At 50.6% G+C, this 23933-nt stretch overlaps 1 protein-coding gene across 13 annotated transcripts in view; it reads left to right on the forward strand.

Moving 5' to 3' along the window:
* LONRF3 (LON peptidase N-terminal domain and ring finger 3) overlaps positions 1-23933 on the forward strand; it is a 152949-nt gene that overhangs the window by 95586 nt on the left and 33430 nt on the right. For 7 of the 13 annotated variants that reach the window (XM_070606012.1, XM_070606007.1, XM_070606008.1 and 4 more), the window contains 5 exons: positions 12563-12681; positions 15921-16043; positions 20293-20448; positions 22717-22978; positions 23752-23842. In XM_070606012.1, the coding sequence (XP_070462113.1) occupies positions 12670-12681; positions 15921-16043; positions 20293-20448; positions 22717-22978; positions 23752-23842 (644 nt within the window). In that variant the 5' untranslated portion in view covers positions 12563-12669. Of the gene's footprint in view, positions 1-8316; positions 9825-12562; positions 12682-15920; positions 16044-20292; positions 20449-22716; positions 22979-23751; positions 23843-23933 lie in introns of those variants that run through there. The other 6 variants (XM_070606004.1, XM_070606000.1, XM_070606001.1 and 3 more) reach the window with 4 other exon arrangements.

Raw genomic sequence — 23933 nt, forward strand, 5'->3', positions numbered from 1 at the left:
AAGAGTGGTCACTCACAGTTTGAAAGTATACATATTTTAGAAGAGATTCATAAAGTTAGTGAATCTGAGTGAGTATGCATTCCTTTGTTCTATTTCCCTGGGTTTCAGATAGGAGCTTTTAGAAAGAAAGTGACTTGTTCTATCCCATAGCTGGTTAGTGGTCAAGCCTAGGACTTGGGCTCATGCTTTCCCAGCCCTGGACTTTTCATTTGAGCCTTCTTAGGATGAAAGGGTTTGCTTCCAGGCTACTCATTGAACACTAAGTAGAATGGAAGGAAAAGAATGTCTTGAAGCTCAAGGGTGTGAAGCCATAGTACATTGACAACCAATTAAAAACTCAGATAAAGTACTTCTAAAATGATTATATGCTACAGAGAAGTCGATGGGGAAACAGGACTTGAGTTCCTTAAAGGGGATTTGCACATAAGATCTAGAAACTCACCTAACAGCACATTCTAGAAGAGTGAACAGGAGATATCAAGGTGGAAAGCCAGAGTCCTGATCAGATTCTTTTCGGCTCTGGGACCTTATACAAATCATTTAACCTTCTTGAGTCTCCGTTGCTCATCTCCAGTAAAAGAACGATGCTAATACTTGAGTTATCCCCAAAGAGTCAACTGAGGTCATCCAATCAGTTCCCATATCTGCTCCATTTTATCCTAAATGTATCTTGAATCTCCTCTTCTTTCTATTCTCACTCTTATTTCTTTACTTCATCTTTCTACTTGGTCTCCCCCAGGCTGCATCGTTTTCACTCCACTCTCCACATTGCAGCCAAAGAGATCTTTCTAAAAGGCAAAGCTGGTCACATCGCGAATCTGCTTAGAACCCTTCAGTAGCTTCTTATCCTCACGATAACCAGTCCTGGTGGTCTAGTGGTTAAGATTTGGTGCTCTCACTGCCATGGCTGGGTTCGTTTCCCAGTTGGGGAACCACACCACCCATCTTTCAGTTGTCATACTGTGGTGGCTGCATGTTGCTTGGATGCAGAAAGCCCTGTCACCACTATTTCCAATACCAGCATGGTCACCCATGGTGGACAGGTTTCAGGGGAGCTTTTAGACTAAGACAGACTAGGGAGAAGGACCTGGCCACCCTTCTGAATAAATTGGCCATGAAAACCCCATGAATAGCAGCAGAGCATTGGCTGATCTGGCACCGGGATGTGAGAGGATGGCCAAAAGAACTGGGCGGGTTTACACCCTGCTATACTCAGGGTCACTTTGAGTCAGAATCGACTAGACAGCACTAGCAACAAACCCTCATGATAAAATCTCAACTCCTTACCCTGGCCTGCAAGGCCTTCATGGTCTGGCATCTGCCTGCCTCTCCAAGCCCATCTCACACTGCTCCTCTCTTAAATTCTAGGCTCCAGCCATGATAAACTAGTAGCTGTTCCCCAGTGAGTAGCTTTTTTCTCTACCTAAAACAGTCATCCCCTTCCAGCACTCCAACCCTGTAATCCTTCAGAATTCTGTGTCCATATTACCCACCTGAGAAGCCCTCCCCCAGTCTGAACTGCTCCTTGTCTGTGCCCCCGACCCCTACCCCGCAGAACCCTATCCCTGTCTTCTTAGCACTCATCACTCTGATTGAAACTGCCTATTCCCTTGTTGGTTTCTCCCACTCAGTTCTGCAGGACTATGTCTTACTCATCTTTATGTTTCCAGCTGAGCCTGTTGAATGAATGATGATTGCTAGACGAGTGTTAAGTATTATGTAACATTACTGTGTTCAGGTTGGTTATTTAATCTTGTTGGCCTACTCACCCATTTGATAATAACGAATCTTACATTTCAGTTACATCATTCTGGTTCCTTCTTAAGCCCAATACTAATAAAGGCTACCACTTATTGAGCGTTTAACCTGGGCTAGGTTCTGTGGTAAGATTTTAGATGTATGATTTCATTTACTCATCATCATAGCAATCTTATAAGCTAAGTGCTATTATAAGCATCATCTCCATTTTTCAGATGGAAAAACTAAGGCAGGCTCAAAGAAACTACGTAGCTTGCCCAACATCCAACAGCCAGATTTTGAATCCAGATACCTTGAGTTCAAGATCCAAACCCTGATTCTAACCATCTCCCAGTTCTGCCAAAGTCTTCAGATAAGGATATTATCAGCAGAGTGAAAAGCAGCCCGCAGAATGGGAGAAAATATTTGCACATCATATATCTGATAAGGGGTTCATATCCAGAATAGACAGAGAACTCTTAAAACTCAACAATAACAAAAAACCCAATTTAAAAGTGGGGAGAGGACTGAACAGACATTTCTCCAAAAGAAGATATACAGATGGCCAAGACACACATGAAAAGGTTCTCAACATCACTAATCATTAGGGAAATGCAAATCAAAACCACAATTAGATGTCACCTCACACCCATTAGGATGGCCATTATAAATAGAAAACAAGTCTTGATGAGGATGTGGAGAAACTGGAACCATTATGCATTGCTGGTAGAAATGTAAAATAGTGCAGCTGCTGTGGAAAAAAGTATGGCAGTTCCTCAAAAAAATTGAAAATAGAATGACCATATAGTCCAGCAATCCCACCCCTGGCTATATAGCCAAAAGTAGTGAAAGCAGTGTCTGGAAGAGATCTTTATATACTCATGTTTATAGCAGTATTATGTACAATAGCCAAAATGTGGAAGCAACCCAATTGTCTATTGTTGGATGAATGGATAAACTATATATGTGTATACACACACACACACACAAGGGAATATTGTTCAGCCTTTAAAAGGAAGGAAATTCTGGCACATGCTACAGCATGGATGGACACTGAGGACATTATACTAAGTGAAATAAGCCAGTCACAAAAAGACAAATACTGTATGATTCCACTTATTTGAGGTACCTGGAGTTGTCAAATTCATAGGGACAGAAAGTAGAACGGTGGTTGCCAGTGGCTGGAGGGAGAAGGGAATGGGGAGTTGTTGTTTAATGGGTACAGAGTGTACAGAGTCTTGGTTTTGCAAGATGAAAAAAGTTCTGGAGATGGATGGTGGTAATGGTTGCATAATAATGTGAATGTACTTGATACCACTAAGCCATACACCTAAAAATGGTTCAAATGGTAAATTTTATGTTTTGTATATTCATTGCTCTCTGCCAGGCTCTCTAGAGCCTCCCCATTGGTCAGTGCCTTGAAGAGGGCAGGGGCCAGCCTCAGACCTCAGGCTCACTCTTCTCCCGGAAAGAAAATACCTCTACTCCGAAGGCAGCCAGCACATATTTTACTCACAAGTCGGCAAATGGCTGTGGATCCCTTCTGTTCCCAGGAATCACATCGGGACTAACTGCACTGTGCATTTGCCATCACTGGTAGCTAATCCAAACAGTGACGTTGGGCATTGTTATTAATAGGTGAAGGACACACAAAGAGAGAGGGGAAGTGGCTTGGGCTGAGTCACACAGCAAAGTTAGAACTCCGAGCTCCCAGCAACTAACCTCGCCCTGGGCTCTGTCCCACACACCTGGCAGCTCCAGAGACTTGCTCCTTTTTGTATTCTGGGCAATGAACTCTCTGGCTAACCAAGCGGGTCTGACTTGTCTTGCAAAGAAATGAAGCAAAATCTTCCTTGGGATAGTATTTTGTGATCTTTCTGTTTCTACTGGTTGGCAGGAAACCAGAGTCTCCATACTTGCTGAATGACCTTGAACACGTCATTGAAAGTCTCTGGACCCTCATTTATCCCTTCAGTAAAATATAGACAAGAATTATTGATGCCAGCCCCCAGAGAAACTGAGGGGGAACTAGGGAAGAAGGATGAGGGTGTACTTATCCAATCTGTTCTGCATTATCCTCTACACGGGTGAACCCCAAACCTGGCTGAGCATCCTAATTACGTGGGTAACCTTGAAAAATACAAATTCCTAGGCTTTGACCAGCCCAGATTGCTTGGATTTCACCTCCTTTCTCCTGGCCACATGGCCCCCAGTGTGAAGGGAACCCCTTGAGTTGAGCAGCAGGCTGGTCTTGAACTTTTCTGTTTAAATCTTCTCCAACCGAGCTTAAAGGCGCCTTCTCTGCGAGATGGGAAGCATTGCAGTCTGTCTCCTTTGAGCTTTCCCTTGGACTCACTGTTCCCCCATTCTTGGCACTTCTCACATACTCCTTGTTATTTTTACTTAACTGTTTCAAATCTTCGCCTCTTGTTTCCTAGTTAGTTACTGGAGGATAAGAACTGTGTCATACCTTTCTATTATTGCCCCACAAATGCCAGCTCCGTTAGCACATAGTATATGTTCAATAAATGTTTGTTGAATTGCAAATCTTGTAATTCAGAAATCTGAAATAATTTCTTATTTAGGGAGATGTTCTGTGTCCTTTGGAAGCTTTCTGATCACATGGAAAGAACTTTAAACAAAGAGACAGGAGCCCTAGCTTCCAATCCTGGCTGGATCACAAACTCCCATTGTGACCTGCAGCAAGTCACTTGTTTTCTCTTGCTCTCAATTCCCTCATTTGTGAAACCAGGGCTGATCTGTAAAGGTTCTTTTAGCTCTGGGTTTTGGCTAGAGTCGGTAGCAAGGGGCAACCTTTTTCATGTTAATGCCATTAATGTCCACGATGCCTTTGTTTTCCCTGTAAGGACTGCATAATTGATAGGTCACACCCAGTTTATAAAATGAGAGACTCAAGTAAAGAGCAAGTAAGTTCTTTGGCCAAGCTTTCATGCATAGCCTGTGTGCATGTGTGTGTGACGGGGAGGTTGTATAAGACTGTCAGCCCTGTGTGCCCACTCTCTCCTCTGTGAATGACCCGGGGCACTCCAGGTATGCCATTCCAGCTGGATTTCCTCTTGTCCCTCAGCACTCTCCCAAATGTATAAAATGTCCACTGTCATGTTCAGTAAGATCTGTTCAGATACCGTCCTCTGAGGAAGAGATGAAAGACACAAGACATTAAGTGACACAGGGCACCACATGAAACAGGTGGATGCAAGGCTGCCCTGGTTAAAGGAAGCTAGAGTTGAGACCTGCCTGCTCTCTCCTCCGAGCCCCTGAGAGGTCTCTCAGAGGCCACTTGGAAAACTTGCTGTAGTCAGCTGGAAAGGAGGGGCAACTCCCCTCTTGCTGTTTCCTGGTTAACCTTAGCCACTTGGGGAGCCTAGCAAAATAAATGCAGGTTGGAAGAACCCGTCCCTCCAAAGGGAATATTTGCATCTGAAAAAGTGTTGTCTATCTCCTTTCCCTGGCCACCCCGTGGGTGGCCAAGTGGTTTCCCTCCCTTGCCTGTCAGGGATGGATGGAGGCGGCCAACTCAGGCAGCAGGTTTCAGTCCTGCAGGCATGGAATGGAGATGCTCTCATCAGGTAGCCCCTCCGGAGGCTGACCTTGGTCAGGAATGTCGATAGCTGCCAGGGTGATGCAGGGTGCGCTGGTGCAAAGGCGGCACCATCTACTCACTGTCTGGACTGCCTGTAGGATAACACCAAATGGGTTTCTATCAAATACAGGAAAACATTACCACAGTGGTTTTCTTTCCTTCTTTATTTAAATTAAACAAACATTACGTTGATATACATTTGTGGACCAATCAGAAATCTCCTACTCAAAACTTTCTCCCCTCTGCTCTAACTGGAGCTCCCTAGAAGGAGGGGAGAGGAGAACTTCTTTTTTAAAGATTGGCTCTGAGCTAACAACTGTTGCCAATCTTCTTCTTCTTCGTCTTCTTCTTCTCTCCAAAGCCCCCCAGTACATAGTTGTATATTCTAGTTGTGAGTGCCTCTGGTTGTGCTATGTGGGACGCCACCTCAGCATCGTCTGACGAGCGGTGCCATGTCTGTGCCGAGGATCTGAACCAGTGAAACCCCGGGCCACTGAAGCAGAGCACACGAACTTAACCACTCAGCTATGGGGGCGGCCCCTACTATTTCTTAACAAACACATTTTAAACATCATCTACGGCCTTTGTATTATGGTAATGTTTTCCTGTATTCAGTAGAAACCCATTTGGTGTTATCCTACAGGCAGTCCAGACAGTGAGTAGATGGTGCCGCCTTTGCACCAGCCCACCTTGCCTTGATGGCCCTGGCAGCTATTGACATTCCTGACCAAGGTCAGCCTCCGGAGGGGCTACCTGATGAGAGCATCTCCATTCCATGCCTGCAGGACTGAAACCTGCTGCCTGAGTTGGCCTTCTCCATCCATCCCTGACAGGCAAGGGAGGGAAACCAACCCAGGAAATGCTTACTTGTCAAAGTGGTCCAGGGAGCAAGGCACATCCAAGATCTGCATCTGGAAGACAATTTTGGGTAAACGACATTTATTTTTAAAACTTGTCAAGGGAATAAGACTTTTGAATTAAGAGGTTTTTTAATCATTATCCATCTCCTGGTCCTTTCATATAAATCTCTTTCCCTGCCCCACAGACCGGTGCCAGAAGGGGCAGGCAGATAATTAATGCTGGGGATCCTGCTGTAGACCGAATGTGTACCCTCAAAACTCATGTGTTGGAACCTAATCCCCAATGTGATGGTATTAGGAGGTGGGGCCTTCGGAAGGTGCTTAGGTCATGAGGGCTCCCTCATTAATGGGATTAGTCCCCTTATAAGAAAAGACCCCGGAGAGCTCCCTTCCCTTTTCTGCCTTGTGAGGGTATAGCAAAAAGGCAGCCATCTATGAACCAGATACTGAATCTGCCAGGACTTTAACCTTGGACTTCCCAACCTCTAGAAATAAATTTCCCTGTGAGAAATAAAACTCTGTTGTTTATAAGCCACCCACTCTATGGCATTTTGTTATAGTAGCCTGAAGCGACTAAGACAGACCCCATTCAATAGCAGGGGAAACTGAAGGGTGAAAGGAGCTCCCTTTAGACAGCAAGTCAGCAGGAGCCCCAGTTTCTGTCCAACTGCCTGGCATAACCACCTCCTCCACTGCTTGGCCAGTCCCCTGACTTCTCTATCTTCAAAATCTGGCTCAGGCCTGACCCTGAAGAAGAGGACAGCTGTGCAGCTACCCCTGCCCTCCACTGCTACTGCTGACCTTACCTCCTTGTCCAAGCCAACACCCACAGCATCTGGACTAGTCCTTTGTACTTAAGTAGTTGAGTGGGTATCATGAAATCTGGTCTTAGGATAGAAACCACTCAAGGTTAGGGCTGGAGGGAACCTTGGAGATCAGGAGAAACTAAGACCTGGCCGGAGCACTTGCCCAGGGTCTCACAGCAAGTCATGACAAAACCAGGGCTGCAAGCCAAGTTTTCCTATGTGTGCCTTCTGCCTTCCTGGCTACAGTCTCAGTTCCTGTTTCTTTTCCTGCTCTCTTTCCCCTATCTGACCCTCTTCCCCTGTTCTGCCTCACCAGAGGGAGGCTGTAGGGATCACTGCCCAGTACCTATTTTCTGGGACCCTTGTGTTGACTCAAGGGGGCAATTAACGACCTAAAGAGACACAGAGCCAGAGTGGAACCTGTGGTCCCCAGATCTGAAACATGACTTGATCCCAACTAAGATCATCCCTGACATTTGTCCAGAAGCCAAAACGACGGCTCCCAGAGTTTAGGTCACTTGCCCAAGGTCACTCAGTTAAGAAGTGGCCACAGCCGGAGCCAACTATAGGTCATCAGGCCCCTGGGGGGGCGCTGTGCCCCGGCACTGCTCCAGACACTGCCCCGAGTCCGCAGATTCTGGAGGCCGAGCTAGAGGCAAGCCCAGACCCTGCCTGCCCACTCGGAGCATGGTGACGGTGGGGGAAGTACGTTATTCCCTTAGGTCTCTAAGCCTGTCTGCTGCTTTTTTGCGCAGGTGGCTGCCGTCTGAAGTGTGGGGTTGGGAGGGAGACAGAATGTGGGCGGTTTACACTGGCCATCTGGGAATAAGCGGGGCACCTTCGAGTCCCCCTAGTCATTGTGAGCCAAGCACCGTGCGCTAGTGCGCAGCCCAACCCCTCCCGCGTAAGAACTCAGCGCTCTGGAGCGGGGAACCTGGAGTAGCTCGGCCCCTGGAGTGCGCCAGGATTCACGGACTTTCTCCGGAGTAGCGCTCGCGATCCCCGTCTTCCACCTCCCGTTCTCCCACGCCCCCAGACTACCTAGTGACCCCAGCTGGCCGAGTTCTCGCGGCCGCGCCCATCCGGCTGGTGGCTCCCAGGACCGAGTGCGTCTCTAGCGGGGCGCCCGCCGCCCACCCCAGCGCAGGTTCCAGAGTTGGGGGAGAGAGAGGAGAGGAAGCGCGGCGCGGAGGCCGTCTCCCCCGGGCCCCAGCCGGCGAGCGCATCTTCTCGGCGCGTCCCTCACCGCTTAGCGAGCGCCGCCCAACTTCTGCGCCCGCGGGTCCCGCTGCTCCGAGTCGCTCCCAGCACAGAAGACCAAGCGCTCTCGGATAACAGCGCTTATGATCTTTGAGGGACTCCCCGGGCAAGGTGGTCAGGGACCCGGAGGGTGAGGATCCGGGGCAGGGCTCCCAGAGCGAGCTGTCGGCGTCCCCAAAGACCTGGAGGACAGCGCGCCTCGAGGTGCCGGCCTCTCCAGTGACGAGTTGGGGGAAGGAGCCGCTGGCGAGCGGCTGGCAGAGGCGACCTGTTTGCTGGTGGGTTTGGAGGTGGGATGGGGTAGACTTTGGAGACGGAGAAGCCTGAGAGAAGACTTTGGGGTTTTTTTCCCTCTCCCTCTTCTGGAGAGGAACCACATTGCGAGGGGGAAATAAGGCAGAGTGTAAACACAAACAACCTCAAAAAGAAGCCAAGAAATGCGAAGCCAAAAGAAGCAAGCGCAACACTGTTACAAAACTGTCTGGTTTTGTAACAATTTCCCCGCTGCCGGCCAATGAGCGGCGTGGCGGCGCGTCACGTGGTGCCGTTTTATATAACACTTTGCTGAGACAAGACAGTTATTAGGCGGCGCGGGGTGGCCGGCATGGAGCTGGCGGAGGCGCGGCAGGGACCGGTGCGTGGCAGTGCGGCGGCCGTGGTAGCCCCTATTCCCTCCAGCCGCCGCTCCTTGCTCCGGGTCCCCAGCCCCTAGACGCCTTTTCTCCGCGCGTGTCCCTCTCCCTATGGATTCATTTCAGGCTGGACAGATGCTGAGCTTGCCCGCCGAGCTCGGCAGCAACTTAGAGCTGGCGGAGCCGGCGGCATCAGCGGCCCGCGTAGACACGGGCCCCCACCCGGAGGCGGCTACAGAAGGCCCCGCACTTCTACCGACTCAGGAGCCAGAGCAAGGGCAGCCTCCGAGGGCCTCGACGCCGGAGTGCAAAGTCCTGCTCACACAGGCCGACGCCCTGGCGTCTGGGGGGCGCCTCCGGGAAGCCCTCGAGGTGTATAGACAACTCTCGGAGCGGCAGCAGCTGGTGGCCGAGCAGCTGGAGCAGCTGGTGCGCTGCCTGGCCGAGAACGTCCCGCAAGGCGAGGCGCGGGCGCCGGCGCCCCCGGACGGGAGCAACGCGGCGAGCTGCGCGGTGGCGGCTGAAGAGGCAGGAGCGGCAACTGCCGCCGAGGCCACCGAGGTGTGGGATGGCTTCAAGTGCCGGAAGTGCCATGGCTTTCTCTCAGACCCCGTATCCTTGTCGTGTGGCCACACATTTTGTAAACTGTGCTTGGAACGCGGGCGGGCAGCTGACCGGCGCTGTGCGCTGTGCGGGGTCAAGCTCTCCGCGTTGATGGTGGCCACCGGGCGGGCGCGCGGGGCCAGGCGGGCTGGGCAGCAGGCGCCGCCGCCGCTGCGGGTCAACGTGGTGCTTAGCGGCCTCCTTGGCAAGTTGTTCCCGGGCCCTGCACGGGCGTCGCAACTCCGGCACGAGGGCAACCGGCTGTACCGCGAGCGCCAGGTGGAGGCGGCGCTGCTCAAGTACAACGAGGCGGTCAGGCTAGGTGAGCCCACCGCGCTGCCGGCCGGGGCGGCGGGGGATGGACCGGGCGGGGAGCCGGGGATGCACCAGGGCAGAGGAGGGCGCGGGGGACCGTGGGATGGACCGTGGCCGGAGTGAGGGAGGAGGATTTCTGGAGTTCGGTCTGACTTTGCCTGTCTCTACCGCTTTCTCTCTCTTTCTCTGTGTCTCTTTCTGTCTGTTGTTCTTTGTCTTTTTCTGTGTCTCCTGTTTGCTTCTGCGTTTCTGAGTCTCTGTTTGTCTTTGTGTCACTCTGTTTCTCTGTCTCTCTTTTTCTCTGCCTCTTCACATCCTTGTCACCGTGTCTTGCTCAGTGTCACCGTCTCAGTTTCTCTGTCTCTCCTTCTCTCTCTCCCTCGGCGCGCCTGGGCCCTTCTTACACCTGCCCGCACCTTCCCTGCCAGGAGAGGAACTTCGCACCCTTCCCACGCTCGCGCCCGGTCCTCCCGGCTCTTGCCAGCCCGAGATGTTCGGTCGGCGCCTGCATCCGCCGCTCTCGCCCTGCCCGGTGCCGCTGTCGCGGCTGGGAGTTGTCCCTTCCGGGGCCGCGGCTCCCGGCAGGGTGGGTCCGGCGAGGAATTAGGTCAGGAGAGCACTGGTTGCATAAGGGCCGCGAGCGGCCCGGGCCGGGCGGCCCCTCCTCCGCGCGGGCGGGCGGGCCGGATTGTGTAACGGCTGAGGTAACCGAAGTGGGCCACGCTCGCCTCGGAAACCATCCCGCGAGCGGGTGCGGGGGGGAGGGGGGAGGGCTCGCGCCCCGCTGCCCTGTGACTCATTGTCACCGCTTCCTATCACACGATCCTCAGCTGAAACCGATGCCGCCCCGCCCCGCCCCGCCCGCAGCCTGCGCCCTTGCCTGGAACCCCCACCCCGCGAGCCCAGCGGGTGGCCGGGTCAGGCATCTGCCCGGGGATCCCCGGGGTGTGTGGGCTGGCTACGGAGGGGGCACGCCTCTGTTCCACTTTCCCGTGCTGCCGGAGGAGGGATGGGTGGGCTTTGCGGCTTCAAGGCCAACGTGGGCAGCCCCACGCCTGCGGCCGGACTAGGGCGCCCGAGTTCCCTCAGGGAGCGGCTCCCTCCGACTCCCCACGTCTGGACCCAAGACGTGGCCGCCGAGCCGCGGGCCAGCACTGCCCAGCTCGGGCCGGCAGCCAGGAGCCCGGGCGGCGGGGCGCCGTGTCTGGGGAAGCGTGCTGAGGCGGCGGCGGCGGGGCTGGGATGACAGGGCTCTGGGATCTGAGGGGGCCTTGAGCCCGACTCGGATGGGGGGAGAATGGGGTAGGCTGCAGTCTCCACGTGTTGAATCCCCACCCGAGTTTGCAACGGGTAACGGGGGAGGGGGAGGGACGAGGGCCGACTGGGCGAGATTGGCACCTGAGGGCGAGGGGGACTCCCCCACCCCACACGCACATCCTGTGTCTAGGCAAGGCACACTGAGCTGCCGCCGGGCTGGCGCGTGCTGCAGAAAAGAAGGGACAGAGAAGACTGTAAACTCTTTGCTAATGTCTTAAGAGCAAGTAGTGGGCACCCAAGCAAGCCATGGGCACACTGCTGGGAAAAAACGGACAAAGCCTGTTCCCGCAGGGGAAGCTGGAGCCCAGTCCCTGGGGAAGAGCAGGGCAATATGAAGGAGACAGATGGAGGCCACTCAAGCCCAGCTCTCCAAGGGAGGTTCCATCCCTTCCAGCCATCCCCCAGGGGCCAGGAAAGCCCTTTCCCCCTCCTTCTCCCCCTTTGTTGCTGCCACCACTTTTCCCTGGGGGTTCTTCCTTTGTTAATGCCCTCAGAGCAGTCAAAGTGAAAATGTCAAGACCACTTCACCCTTTTAAGAGCAAGGGGGCCTCCCCAACAGAGAGTGTCTTTGTACTGGAAGACGCCCAGTGTCTCCTCTCTATTATTCTGAGTACTGTACACCCTTCAGAAAAGGGAACATGTCCCCACCTCAGCTTCAAAGATTCAAAGTCTGACCAGTTAGCAGTGAGTCTGACCAGCCAGCTGTGTGACTTTAAGCAGATGCCTTGCCCTCTCTGGGCTTGATTTTCCTCATCTGAAGAATGGTTTGGTTGAGCTAGATGATCTCTAAAGGCCTGGCCAGCCCTGGCATTTAGTAACTCAAAGTGTTGGTGAGAGCCAACCTCACTTTATTCCCAGAAGCTTTGTTCAGGTTGACTCAGGTTTGCCCATCTGTAATTAGAGGATGGAGCTTTGCAAATGCATTCCCAGCTTCTTCAGAGAAACTTCATAGGTGTTGGACTTTGTAGACAGAGATGTTGCTAATGTCCCCAGAAACCTAATTTGGACTTGTCTTCCTGGTGGTCAGAATGCGGGTAGTAGCTGGCCACCTCCCTCTCCCAGCTCCCTGGCCTGTTTCTTTGTGGGTGATATGCCACACTCAGAAACCAGGCTGCCAGTTGCTAGCCATGCACAGCCATGGAGTAAGGTGCCAAAGGTTTCCTCTGTGTCAAAGTCACTAGTGCCCCACTGACACTGCAGCCCTCTAGGGAACAGCTTGAGAGAGGAGCAAAAATTACGTCTTTACAGTTGAGGAAGCTCAGACCCAGAGGGCAATATTAGGGCTGGAAATTGAGCCTAACCCTTTGGATCCCTAGGAGAAAAGTCCTTGATAACTTGCCATTTGCTTAAGATCCATCCTCATGCAGGACTTATCACGTGGTTGTGCTGAGGGCCATTAATGAGGTTGTTTTTTTCTCATTTTGGCAGCTCCAAATGACCACTTGCTTTATAGCAACCGGTCTCAAATTTACTTCACCTTGGAGTCTCATGAGGATGCACTGCACGATGCGGAAATAGCATGTAAGCTCCGCCCAATGGGTTTTAAGGTGAGTGTGAAATGGGAGGGATGAGAAGGAGCAGTACTGTCGCCAGGAATTGGCAGGAAGGGCTGCCTTCCTGGGGGTAGGGGCGCTAGAGCTCAAGTGGAGCAGGGAGCAGGCTTTGCAAAGGAGCGGGGATCCCTTGACAAAGGGTGACTCAAGAGTCTGCAAGGGAACTGGATTCTTCCCCAAGCTGATCTTCAGCTGATGACCTGCAGAGCAGCCTGGGCATTGTGACTCTCCAGGACGTGGACTTGGGAGCCAGACTGCCTGAGTTTATGTCCCAGCTCTGCTACTTTTATTAGCTTTGTGGTCTTGGGCAAATTACTTAATCTCCCTGTACCTCATCTCCTCATCTATAAAATGCAGATATTCAACGCACCCACTTAACAGGGTTTGTTGTGAGGATTACCTGAGCTAATACGTGTAAGATGCTTAGAGCAATGCCTGGCACATAGCATTATATAAACGTTTGCTATCATCATCATCATCATTATTTCCCAGGGACAGTAGAAAGAGGATGGTGAGAGAAGTATTGCTGGTTGGTTGTGCCATTTTGAGTCCTTAATATGGTCAGTCAGCCTGCTGGTATCCCTACACATCTAGGTCACATGGAGGGGCAGGGAAAAAGACAGGCTAGGCATCTCTCAAGATGCCAGGATGCAAAGTGTCACTTTCTCCATCTCTGCCTGGTTCAGGCCTGGCCCTCAGCCACATGTCAATATTTTGTTTAGAAGATTAGATTTGAGCCTGGGCTCTGCTACTTGCCAGCTAAGTGACCGTGGGGAAGTTGCTTCACTCTCTGGATTCCAAGTGTCCTTGTTTGCAAAACGAAGCTATTGCTATTTGCCCTGATCACTTCACAGGGGTGCAGTGAGGGTCACAGGTGAGCATGGCCAAGAGGCCATTCCGTGAGCTATAATGCTTGCTGCGTCTTGGTGTAGTGCTCTCTCAACACAACACTAGGATGCCTTCCTCAGAAACCCAACTTATCCAAGTCCAGGTCCACGATCCCCTATCTGAATCCCGTGGGGCCAGATGTGTTCAGAATCCAGAGTGTTTCCGATTTCAGAAAGACTGTAAGGTGACACCCTCAGTGAGCTCTGGACAGCATCCCATCATGAAACACACTAATATTTCTGCAGCATATTACATGAAAATTCACACTAAGTGAGGTAAAGACTATATAACACACTTTATATCATTTTAGGTCAGGTTTTGCCACCTAATGATTGTTGACGTCAAGCTTACGAAAATGTTGGATTATCAGACTTTTTTGGATCTGGGAACTTCAGATAAAGCATTGTGGACCTGCATACCGGGCCATTAATGTCAGAGTGAATCTCATATGTTCCTTGAAGAGGTTTTCATGGGTGAAGATGGATTAGTATGTTCTCTTTCCCAAGGAACACATTTACAGTTTACTAAAACTCACCAGTGTCTTAACCCAGAGGAGCTTCCAGTGGGAGCAGTTCAACCCTTGTAGTTGTGCAGGTCACGGGCTACCTGGGGATAAGAGGACTCCTCTTGCAACTCTTTCTGCTCCCCCCTAAACCTAGGGCCTAAGGGTGGGGGCCTCAATAGTGCGGTAAGAAGCAGGGCTGAGTTAGCAGTGGACCCTTTTGGATGAAATGGAGAAAGTGACTTCCTCAGTAAAGGAAGAGTTGGTGGAAGTATTAAACAAGAGTTTCATTTCCGTAAAGTCCTGGGGTAAGCAGAGAGGCAGTGATGAGAGAACTCTGTTGTCTTGGGGGTTGAGAAGACTTGAACTGATGAAAATGCTTCAAAACCACCTCACACCCTGATTTGCATATTTCCCATCATTTCTCTGTGAAATGCCTCTATGGGAGGGGTTAGCTTTGTGCAGCCCTATTCCCACCATCCAGCCAGGGCTTAGTGGTACTCAAAATGTCCTACAGGTGGCACAGCTCTCAGTGGGGTGAGCTGGCTGCCCTGAGCAGGTAGAGTATATGGGCTGCTAGTTGGTATGATTGGTGGGATCCAAGAGGCCTCTCCAGTCTCCCAGCACTTATTCCCTCTCGCCACTCTGAAATGTCATGCAAACCTTTCTCCAAAGGGCCCCTGCTGAACACTTGTGGGAAAAGCATCAAGCTGTCAGCATCCACATATTAGCCGAGATTAGGCTCCAGGAGGAGAGTAGGGGGCACAGGGAGAGGTTTGGAACTGGCACCACTACTCAAGAACGCAGATCCCGGCCAGCCCTTGTAGCCAGGCCAGAGCCCAAGAGCACCCTGGCCTGTAGAGGCATGTTAGAAGGGGAGGAATGGGAGTGCCCAGCAGCCGCAGCCTGGATCATTTCCTTCACTAAGTTAGACTCAGGATCAACCTTTGAGGCCAGGGAGTGGGGAGCAGGTCCGTGAGGGGCAGCCTAGATGACTCAAGAAGAATGCCCTCCAAAGCAAGTTGCAAGACCAAGGCCCAGAGAGAGGGCAGCTCTCTTCCTACTCTTATTCTTCTTCCCTCTTCCCCAAGATGCTCCTCAGCTACCCCTAGAATTTCTCTCCCAGGCCAGTTGGGCTTGGACCCTGAGAAGCCCTAAAACTTCTTTATACCTTTTAAAGATGTGATGAAGGAACAGAAGTGAGCTGAGCGCACTGCTTAGCTCAGCCCCTGGTTAGTCCTGTGAAGGGCAGTCTTCTTTGCGGGGAAGAGCTTTCTGGGGGTCCTAGACCACAGTTCTAGTTCCAGCTCTGCCACTAGCTGTCTTTGAGGGCTTGGAAAGGTTGTGTCCCTTCCCTTGGGCCTCTTCTGAAAACTTATCAGTAAGCACAGGTGGTTGTAATGTGGGCTAGGTCTCTGCTTGACAGACTAGTTAATAGGAAGGCATATCTGGGTGGGTCCTGAAAGCTGGTTAGTATGTGTTCAAATAGGGGTTCTTGCTACGTTTGCTGAGACCTCCATTACAACGGTGGGGCAGAGGGGAGGTTGCATGCACAGTCGTTAAGCATTTGGACTTCAGTATCAGTCAGTCCTAGGCTCAAACCCTGATTCCACAGTTTACCAGCTGTGCTATTTTGGGCAAGCCACTCCTCTGGGTCTGTTTTGTCTTTTTTAAAGTGAGTTTCAGAACAATTGTCTACATTATAGGGCTGTAGAGAAGATAATCCTTTTAAAACACTTCCCACAATAGTGAATACCCATGGAGTATTTAGTTAGTGTTATTAATAATAGCAGCACCAATAAGGTGAATGAGAGTGGGATTGACTGCTCCTGTTTTCTTCCAGGCACACTTCAGAAAAGCACAGGCCTTGGCCACCCTAGGCAAGGTGGAAGAAGCGCTAAGGGAGTTTCTATATTGTGTATCCCTCGATGGAAAGAACAAAAAAGCAAGATCCGAAGCCCAAAGGGTGAGTTGAGACGAGATCAGGTCCAGCTGCCCAATGGGCTCCCCCTTCTCTGTCTTCTCCAAGGAGGAGAGTGAGGGAACTGCCCTTCCTGGCATTTGGGGTCCTGAGTGGGTGGCTCCCTGGGTAAAGGGAACAGGAGAGAGACACAAGTGTCAACTGATTGCCCCAAAACCCCATCCTCTTGGCATGTACAATCAGATTGTGCAGTTCTTGCACTTTTGTACAAGCCTGTGAGGAATGTTCTTGCTTATTTGATTCAGGGTCTGTGTTGTCAGTGGGATAAAAAATGAAAACAAAATAAAACCAAATAAGTTAACATGGGGACAGAGGCTCAGTGAGGGAGTCTGGCTGTTGCTGAGAGGTCAGGGTGTGGGGCTGCCTGAGGCTGTCGAACTTTTCTTTGGCTGAGTCACAGCTTCACCAGCCACACAGGGCAGCCAGCTCCTCAGAAAGGGTGTTCGTCCCTGTCTCCCCTGCCATATGCAGAACTCCAACCTTCAGCTCCTTTGCTAGAATTAAAACATGGACACTGCCTCAAAAATGTAAGTCAGGGATCATTACAATATAATCCAAACAGTCATTCCAACTCTTGAGCTCCAGGAGAATGTGGTTGTTATTTTTTAAAAATTTGCGTGAACTCCTGAGAGCATTAGTGAAGGCTAAAGCATCCTTACTTTGTGGATTTTGTTGCTTACTGTTCTGCAATATGCTCTCCTGACGTCTGGCTAAGTGGCCTGGAAGTGGGATGCTGACGGTCAGTGGTGGCCTCTGCTCTCCTTGTGCCCCAGGCACTATTCAGCACCACAGCCCGTGTGCTTCTGTCCCAGTGTGGTTTGGCAGAGCAGCGGATGAAGAAAGGGAGCAGGAGACAGGACTGGTTTCTGAAGACTTTGAAAGGAATCTTTAGCAAAATCAATGAACTAGGGAAGCTGAACTCTGGAGGGTGTGCCTCTCACAGAAGATTTCTTTTCAGGGAAGTTGCTTTGACATGCTTTGGGAATATGGACAAGGTGTTCTTGAAAGGAGCACTGGTGGCAGAGAATTGCTCCAAGCTGTGGACCCTTCCCCAACTCTTAAGTGTAGACCATGTGTGAATATTAATAATAAAAATAGCTGAATAGCTGACATTTGGGCTGGCCCCATGGCCTAGTGTTTGGGTTCGGCACACTCCGCTTCAGTGGCCCGGGTTCGCGGGTTCAGTTCCCAGGTGCGGACCTATACCACTCATCAGCCATGCTGTGGCGGCAAACCACATAGAAAATAGAGGAAGACTGGTACAGATGTTAGCTCAGGGCTAATCTTCCTCAAGCAAAAAAGAGGGAGATTGGCAACAGATGATAGCTCAAGGCTAATCTTCCTCAGCAAAATAAATAAATAAATAAATAAATAAATAAAATAATAGCTGACATTTATAGAGTATTTCCTATGCACCAGGCACTGTGCTAGGGCTTTCCGTGGAAGATATAATTTAATCTCCACAACATCCCTATGAGGGAAGGTACTATTATTTATCCCCATGTTACAGATGAGGAAGCTGAGGATTGGTGACTTTCCCAAGGTCACGGAGCTAGTGATTGGTGGAAGAGTGTACAAAGCCAACTCCATCTGCTTCTAGAGTCTGCCTTCTTAGCCAGTCCACCATCTTGCTGTCTCAGGAGGATATGCCAGGAGTCTCAGCATGCACTGCGACTAGCCAGTTCTGGGGTGGATGGACAAAGGCAGTTAGAAGAAGCTTGACTTTTGGGACAGAGTGTGCAAAGGCCAACAGAAGCAGGTGTCAGATCCAGGGGTGAGTGGTTTCTTTACTCCCGTTTGTCCATTTCCCAGTTGGCCTGAGAGGCTCTGGTATCATCAGTTGGGTTGAACTTTCTTTCCAGCTGCTATTACAGACCAGCTAGTGTCATTTCCACAACTGCCTAACAGGATGGGGCAAGGCATTGTGATAAGTTCTAGAGACCCAAAGAGGCATAAGCCACAGTCTCAGTTCTTAAGGACCTAACAATCTTGCATGTGTTATACAACGCAATATAAATGTCAGACTATACAAGAGAACACATGCCCATAATAAGTGTTCTGGAGTTCTGAAGCTGGGGCAAGAATTTAGAGGGGAATTTCCACTGAGTCTGATGAGGGCATGGCAGCCATCTAAGAACACCGAGGGCCTTCAGCAGTGGTTATTTACTGGATTGTTCCAGTTTCGGGGCTAAAGATTTAACAGAGGTGGTCCAGGTTCACTTGGTGTTAAGTCCCTGCCTTAGACACTCCGAGGCCTAAGTTTCTTTTTAATGTTAGTTTTGCCTCAGATTCTTTTTTTCCCCTTCTTGACCCATTTGGGCCTTTCTAAGGCTGACACTGAAGTGGAATTGACTCTCATTCACGTGGAATGATTATTCTCACTGAGAGTTGACCCCAACTTTGGTTTTCCAAAGCCATTGGGAAGGCCTAGAGTGAGATCTTAGGTAGTAAAGGGAGAAGTGAAGTACTGCTGTTGTTTCTGTCTTGTTTCCTTTGATTTCTCCTCTCTGCCTCCCTTTCCCTCCCGCCATGCTCTGCCTTTTTATCCTTGTGCCCTGGGGTGCCATGTGGCTGCCACTGAAGAGCATCACATTCCTTTGGGGAGAATTCCAGGGAGACTGCTTCAGAAGTGGGTTGGTTCTGTTGGGCCACTCAGGAGGGCTTCTGAGGGCCAACTTTGGCTCCTGTGGAAGGGGGCCTCTGAAAGCTGCATTTATGGCCCTGGGCACTCTGAGTACCTCCCCACCTTACTCCTTTCCCAACTAAGACCTAAGAAGTGGGTTTCTCAGAGCTGGAAGGAAACGTAGGATCTGTCTGAGGACTTTGGGCCTGAACCCTAGACCTTTCCCGGGCCCTGGGATGGATAAGTATCTTAATTCAGTTCCATCCAGTGTGATGAGTATTTATTGTACATCTGTCGTGTGCCCTCCAGAAGGTGGCCATCTGGTTAGAGAGAAAGACATCTGCGACACAGTTTGAGGCTAACACAAGACTGTGTAGCGTGAGGCGCTATCTTATGGTGCAGTAGAGTACATGAAAGGACAGGCGAGATCAGGGAGGCTGGAGAAGTAGGGGAAGGCAGCACTGGAGCTGAGCCTTGAAGGCTGGGCAGGGTATGGCTACGTGGAAAGTGCTGGTATCTGGAGGAATATCGTGAAGGAACTGCCGAGGGCCAGCAAGAGAACAAGTCAAACTGGAGAGAGTTTAGTCAGAGTTTCTGTCAGATTCCCTTGATCGATTAATACCCTGACCATTACCCCGAGCAAGGGGGTGAAACATCCTTTAGTGGGTCTCCAAACGCTGCAGGGTCTGCTCAGTGGTAAAAACTTGGATATGTTTTAGAAGGCAAGTGACCTGCCTTCATGTGCTACATGTCACATACAATATATGCATATGTATATTCATAATCCTGCTGGCACAGGGGAGAATTGAAGCAAGAATGCGGGCAGCGAATGGTGCAGCCTGCACTAGAAGGCACATCTTTGACTCTCAATCCCTTTTGGATCTTCTCACTCCACCAGCTTATCCAATTGCAATGGAAAACAGTCACAGAGTGGAGCGTGCCTGCGCCCAGTACTTGAAGTTACCTGACATTCTCTGGATAGTGACGGCCAGAGATGGGGAAGGAGAGGCTGGGAGAAGAGGGAGGAAGTTTAAGTTCTGCTTGTCCTAACACTTCACTGCTCGAGGGATTAAAGATCCAGGGATGATGGTCAGGGGAGGAGGGAGCAAAATGGTAGGCAGAGAAGAGAAATAGCGAGGACCCTAGAAGACATTTGTAGACTTCTGCCCACTGGGGTATGATGGACATGACTCCAGGTCCCCCAGCTGATGTTTCTCTCCTGCCTTCGCTCTCTGTCTCTTTCCTCCTAGATAGATTTTTAAATATCACTGTGGATATTTCTATGAAATGGTAGTGGTGGTTCTTAACTTTGGCTAGGGTGACCGAGGCATCCGTGGTGCCTTTCCAAAATCCAGATTCCTGGGCTGCACTTCAGACCTGGGGAGCCAGGCATGGGAACTAGGAACCTGGAATTTTCATAAGCTCCCCAGGCGATTCTGTTGCCTGCTGAAGTGAGGACCCCCACCCTGGTGTGTCGGGGTCTCTGATCCCAGGCTTCCTCCCAGGAGTTTTGCCCTGCAAGCTGTTTCCCCTGCCCCTCCCTACCCCTGCCCCCTTCACCTGAGCACCTGTAGAAACTCAAGTAGTGAAGTCTTCTGTTTTATGTCACAGCTTCTCCTTAGTTTCTTTTCACCATCAGTCCCGGGGGATTCTCAGGAACATTCTCCCGATATCCTGAAGCTGTTGGCACCTCACCCTAGATTAAAGGAACACGTAGAGTCAATGGCTACTGAAGGCACCAGCCATAATCTACCAAAGTCGTCACAGGTAAAACTCAACTCACCCAGCTCGCTCGTGACGCTTCGTTTGGCTGTTTTGCGGGCAAGCACGGGGAGCGAGCCCTGCCTCTCCTACTTCAGTTCCTGAGAAAGCACAAATGGATTCGCTAGTGGTTGTTTCCTTGCTGGAAGGTTATTTCTTAAAGATAAAACTGAGTTTCAGGCATGGTCCCAGGGTTTATGATTTATTACGTTCATTTTTCAGTTCTTGCTCAGATCCAGCTGAGCGAGGGATTTGACAGAACTAGAAAGGAATTGGCCCACTTTCCCTGGAGCCATTCAATCAGGGTGGCTGTATTAGCTTAGGGGTGGAGCCTGGGAAGAGGGCCTGACACCCCCTCTTTGCCTGCTTTTTGTTTGTTCGAGCTGCTGGTCTTTGAGCGCCAGCTGAGTTCCCAAGTGGAGGTAATGTCATATTGCTGCATCGTCTCTTACACACAAGAAGACTTCCGGTACATATTTGTAGCCGAGAAGAGGGAAGTGCTTTGGGAAGTGTTAGGTTGACATTCCTGGGAGGAAGACAGCTATTTGTGCCATTCTTTGAAAATGAGGGAACAGAACCACGGAGAGATGGGCTCCAGGCCCTGGCTTTCCCAGCAGAGGGCAAGCGGGCAGAAGCTGGGGCTCAGAAGTCCTGACTTGAAATAGAGTTTAGTGCCAAATACCTACGCACCTTGGGACAGCAGTCTCCCCTCCATTTGTGCCCTATGTTCTTCCCCTGTATGTAAGCCCTGGGATCTCAGTGGCTTCTTGGATTCTCTGTCAGGTGGAAACCTGACATTTTCCCAGCTTCTCTCCTTGCTCTGGAAAAAGAATAAAATGCAGGTGTGCCCAACTCAAAAAAAAAAAAAAGGCAGAACTCAGAGTATCTGCTGAAGTCAGAGAACCCCTAGCTCATTCAGATAATTGTTTGAGATTATTATGACATGATTGAGAACACTCGTACTGAACCGAAGTGCCTAGGGTGACTTCTTATTGCAGCTTAATCTGAAATGAAGAAAGACGGCACCCCTGGCTTTCCAGCGTGAGCCAGCTGGGGAACAGGGACTGGGTTCCCCTGCAAACTCTGCCTTGCAAAGCAGTGTACTCCTGTGTAGACAATGCCTGGGGCTCGTGGAAGGTTGAGGGTGCAGCATGGCTAAGGTGCTGAAGAAACCCTGGACTCCCCAGGTTAGAGACTAAGAAAACCCACATCCTTTCTCTCCTCAGCTCATCGTTTCCTCCCAACTGTACACTCCCCACTTTTCATCTATCTACCATTTTTTTTGGTAGCAGTTGGAGGGGAAAAATAACATGAGCATTTTGACCGGTGGCCTCTGGATTTAGAGCAGAGAGGGGATTCTCTGGACACGTCCGCATAAACACCTTCTCATTGCATTTGTTTCTAGATCCCTTTTCAAATATCCTCTTCTTGGACAAAAATTCTTGAAAAGGCTAGAGATATGATTGAGTGTTTTGCCAAATGATTTTGTCTCTTTTTCAGACTTTTCACCCAAACTCTAGTAAAAGGAATAGTTTATCTCTAGTTCATTTGACCAGTCTAACATATAGTTCTGGAGCATGAGGTAACTCTGCAGGCCTATGGACCCACTTGTGCCAAAGCCTTACCAAAAGTCCTTTTAGGGGGCCTGCCTGGTGGCATAGTGGTTAAATTTGCATGCTCCGCTTCAGTGGCCCAGGGTTCATGGGTTTGGATCCCGGGTGTGGACCCACACACCGCTCATAAAGCCATGCTGTGGCGGTGTCCTATATACAACGCGGAGGAGGACTGGCACAGATGTTAGCTCCGGGCCAATCTTCCTCACACACACACAAAAATTAAAATTAAAGTTAAAAGTCCTTTTGGAGCTGGGGTGCAGGGCTTGCGGATGGCCTGGGATGGCAGTGAGGGCAGTGAGTGACAGGATGGACCTTAACGGCATGCCTTGGTGGCTGGGGACTGATTTGGGTGGGAGATGGGACTGGTGCTATGCTTTACGTTTCTCTCCTTCACCCCTGCCCAAGGAGTCTCTTCCCTACACACTTTTCTGTCCTTGCCTAGGGAAGTTTCTCAGCTCCACCCAAGCTGGGCATGCCTTTGTCGCAGATGCTGTGTGGACAGAAGTGGGAAATATGCCTTATGACTGCCCCTCACTTAAGCTATGTGTCCACTAAATGATCCGGGATATGCAGTTTTCTCTTTGTCCCCTGGGCAGGAATATCAGAGGAGAAGATTGGTCCTGAGTAGATTCTGATATTTGGCTTTTTCTTCCTCTAGGAAAATCCAGAGCTCCCACATTGTTCTAGTCAGGAGGAAGCAGCAGCCAAAGGGGACTGCAGGGGCCAGGTGAATCGAGCTAAAGTAAAGGAGTATGGGCAAGAAGACAACATGAGAGACCAAGGAGACGAGGAGGAGAAGGGGGATGCTGCCTCTCCAGAAGCTGCCTCCATCAAGACGGGCAAATGCCAGGAGAAGAAAAGGAAACATTGCCAGACTGAACCCCAAGACCCAGAGGTGCCTCATAAAGCCTCTAAGCCAGGTACTGACTCTATGCAGGGAGAAAGGGGCCTGGAGGAGCTGCCTGGGCTCAACAATTCATGCAAGTCACTTACCCTCTGTATGAGGGCTCCCTGGGCTCTGGGGGTGTGGCCTAGCTCTGGCACTTGGCTGTGTCACCTCAGCGGTTACTGCAAGGTTCCTGTGAGAGCACGCACAGTTCCCAGCCTATTGCCAGTGTTCAGTAATAATTATAATGGAAAGCCAAGGCATAAGGTCAAGCACAGTATCAAGTAATGACATCTCATGCCCTTGATGGTGTCACTTCCTTCCAGGCCAATCTCTCCCTCCCCCATCCCCATTCCAGGAATGTAGGACCAGGGAAGTGTGGTCAGGCCTCCCTCTGCTCATTCCCAGTTGTGTTCCCATAGGTAGGCACCTGAGAAGCAGCAGCTGCAGCTTGATATCTTTCCAAGAGAGGTTGGCCAAGATGCAGCATCGGCTTCGAAGCCTGGCTCAGTCCATGGAGTTGCTGCTGCTGCTGCTGTTCAGTGAGGTGCCTGTTGCATTTGAATGAAGTCTCCAGGGCTCCTGGACATTCCCCGATTTGTACTCTCCTTTCTGTGGGGCTGCTGGACACTTCCAAGAGCCTACTTCAGGGTATCCCATTCTAATGGCTCTGGTAGCCGCCAAATCAACTCTCTGGGAGGTGGTGAGAGTGGCAGACTGAAAACATAATTGGGTTCTTTTGCCTCAGAAGTACTGTCTTTGAAACTAGGTTGGTCCTGCTCTGACTTACTGCTTTCTAAATCACAGATCCTCCTGCTGATCAGGGGGCCAAGCCTGCTCTCAGTGTTCCACTTGCATCTTTTGACGCATCTGACCTTGAATGCTCCCTATGTATGAGGTATGTGATGTGTGCTATCTCTGACTGCCCAAGGGTTCTTTCTCTCTGGTATCTGGACCTCTCTGCTAGTGACGTACTGCTCAGTTGGTTA

The sequence above is a fragment of the Equus przewalskii genome, chromosome X, assembly GCF_037783145.1.
Source record: "Equus przewalskii isolate Varuska chromosome X, EquPr2, whole genome shotgun sequence".
NCBI classification, from domain to species: Eukaryota; Metazoa; Chordata; class Mammalia; order Perissodactyla; family Equidae; genus Equus; species Equus przewalskii.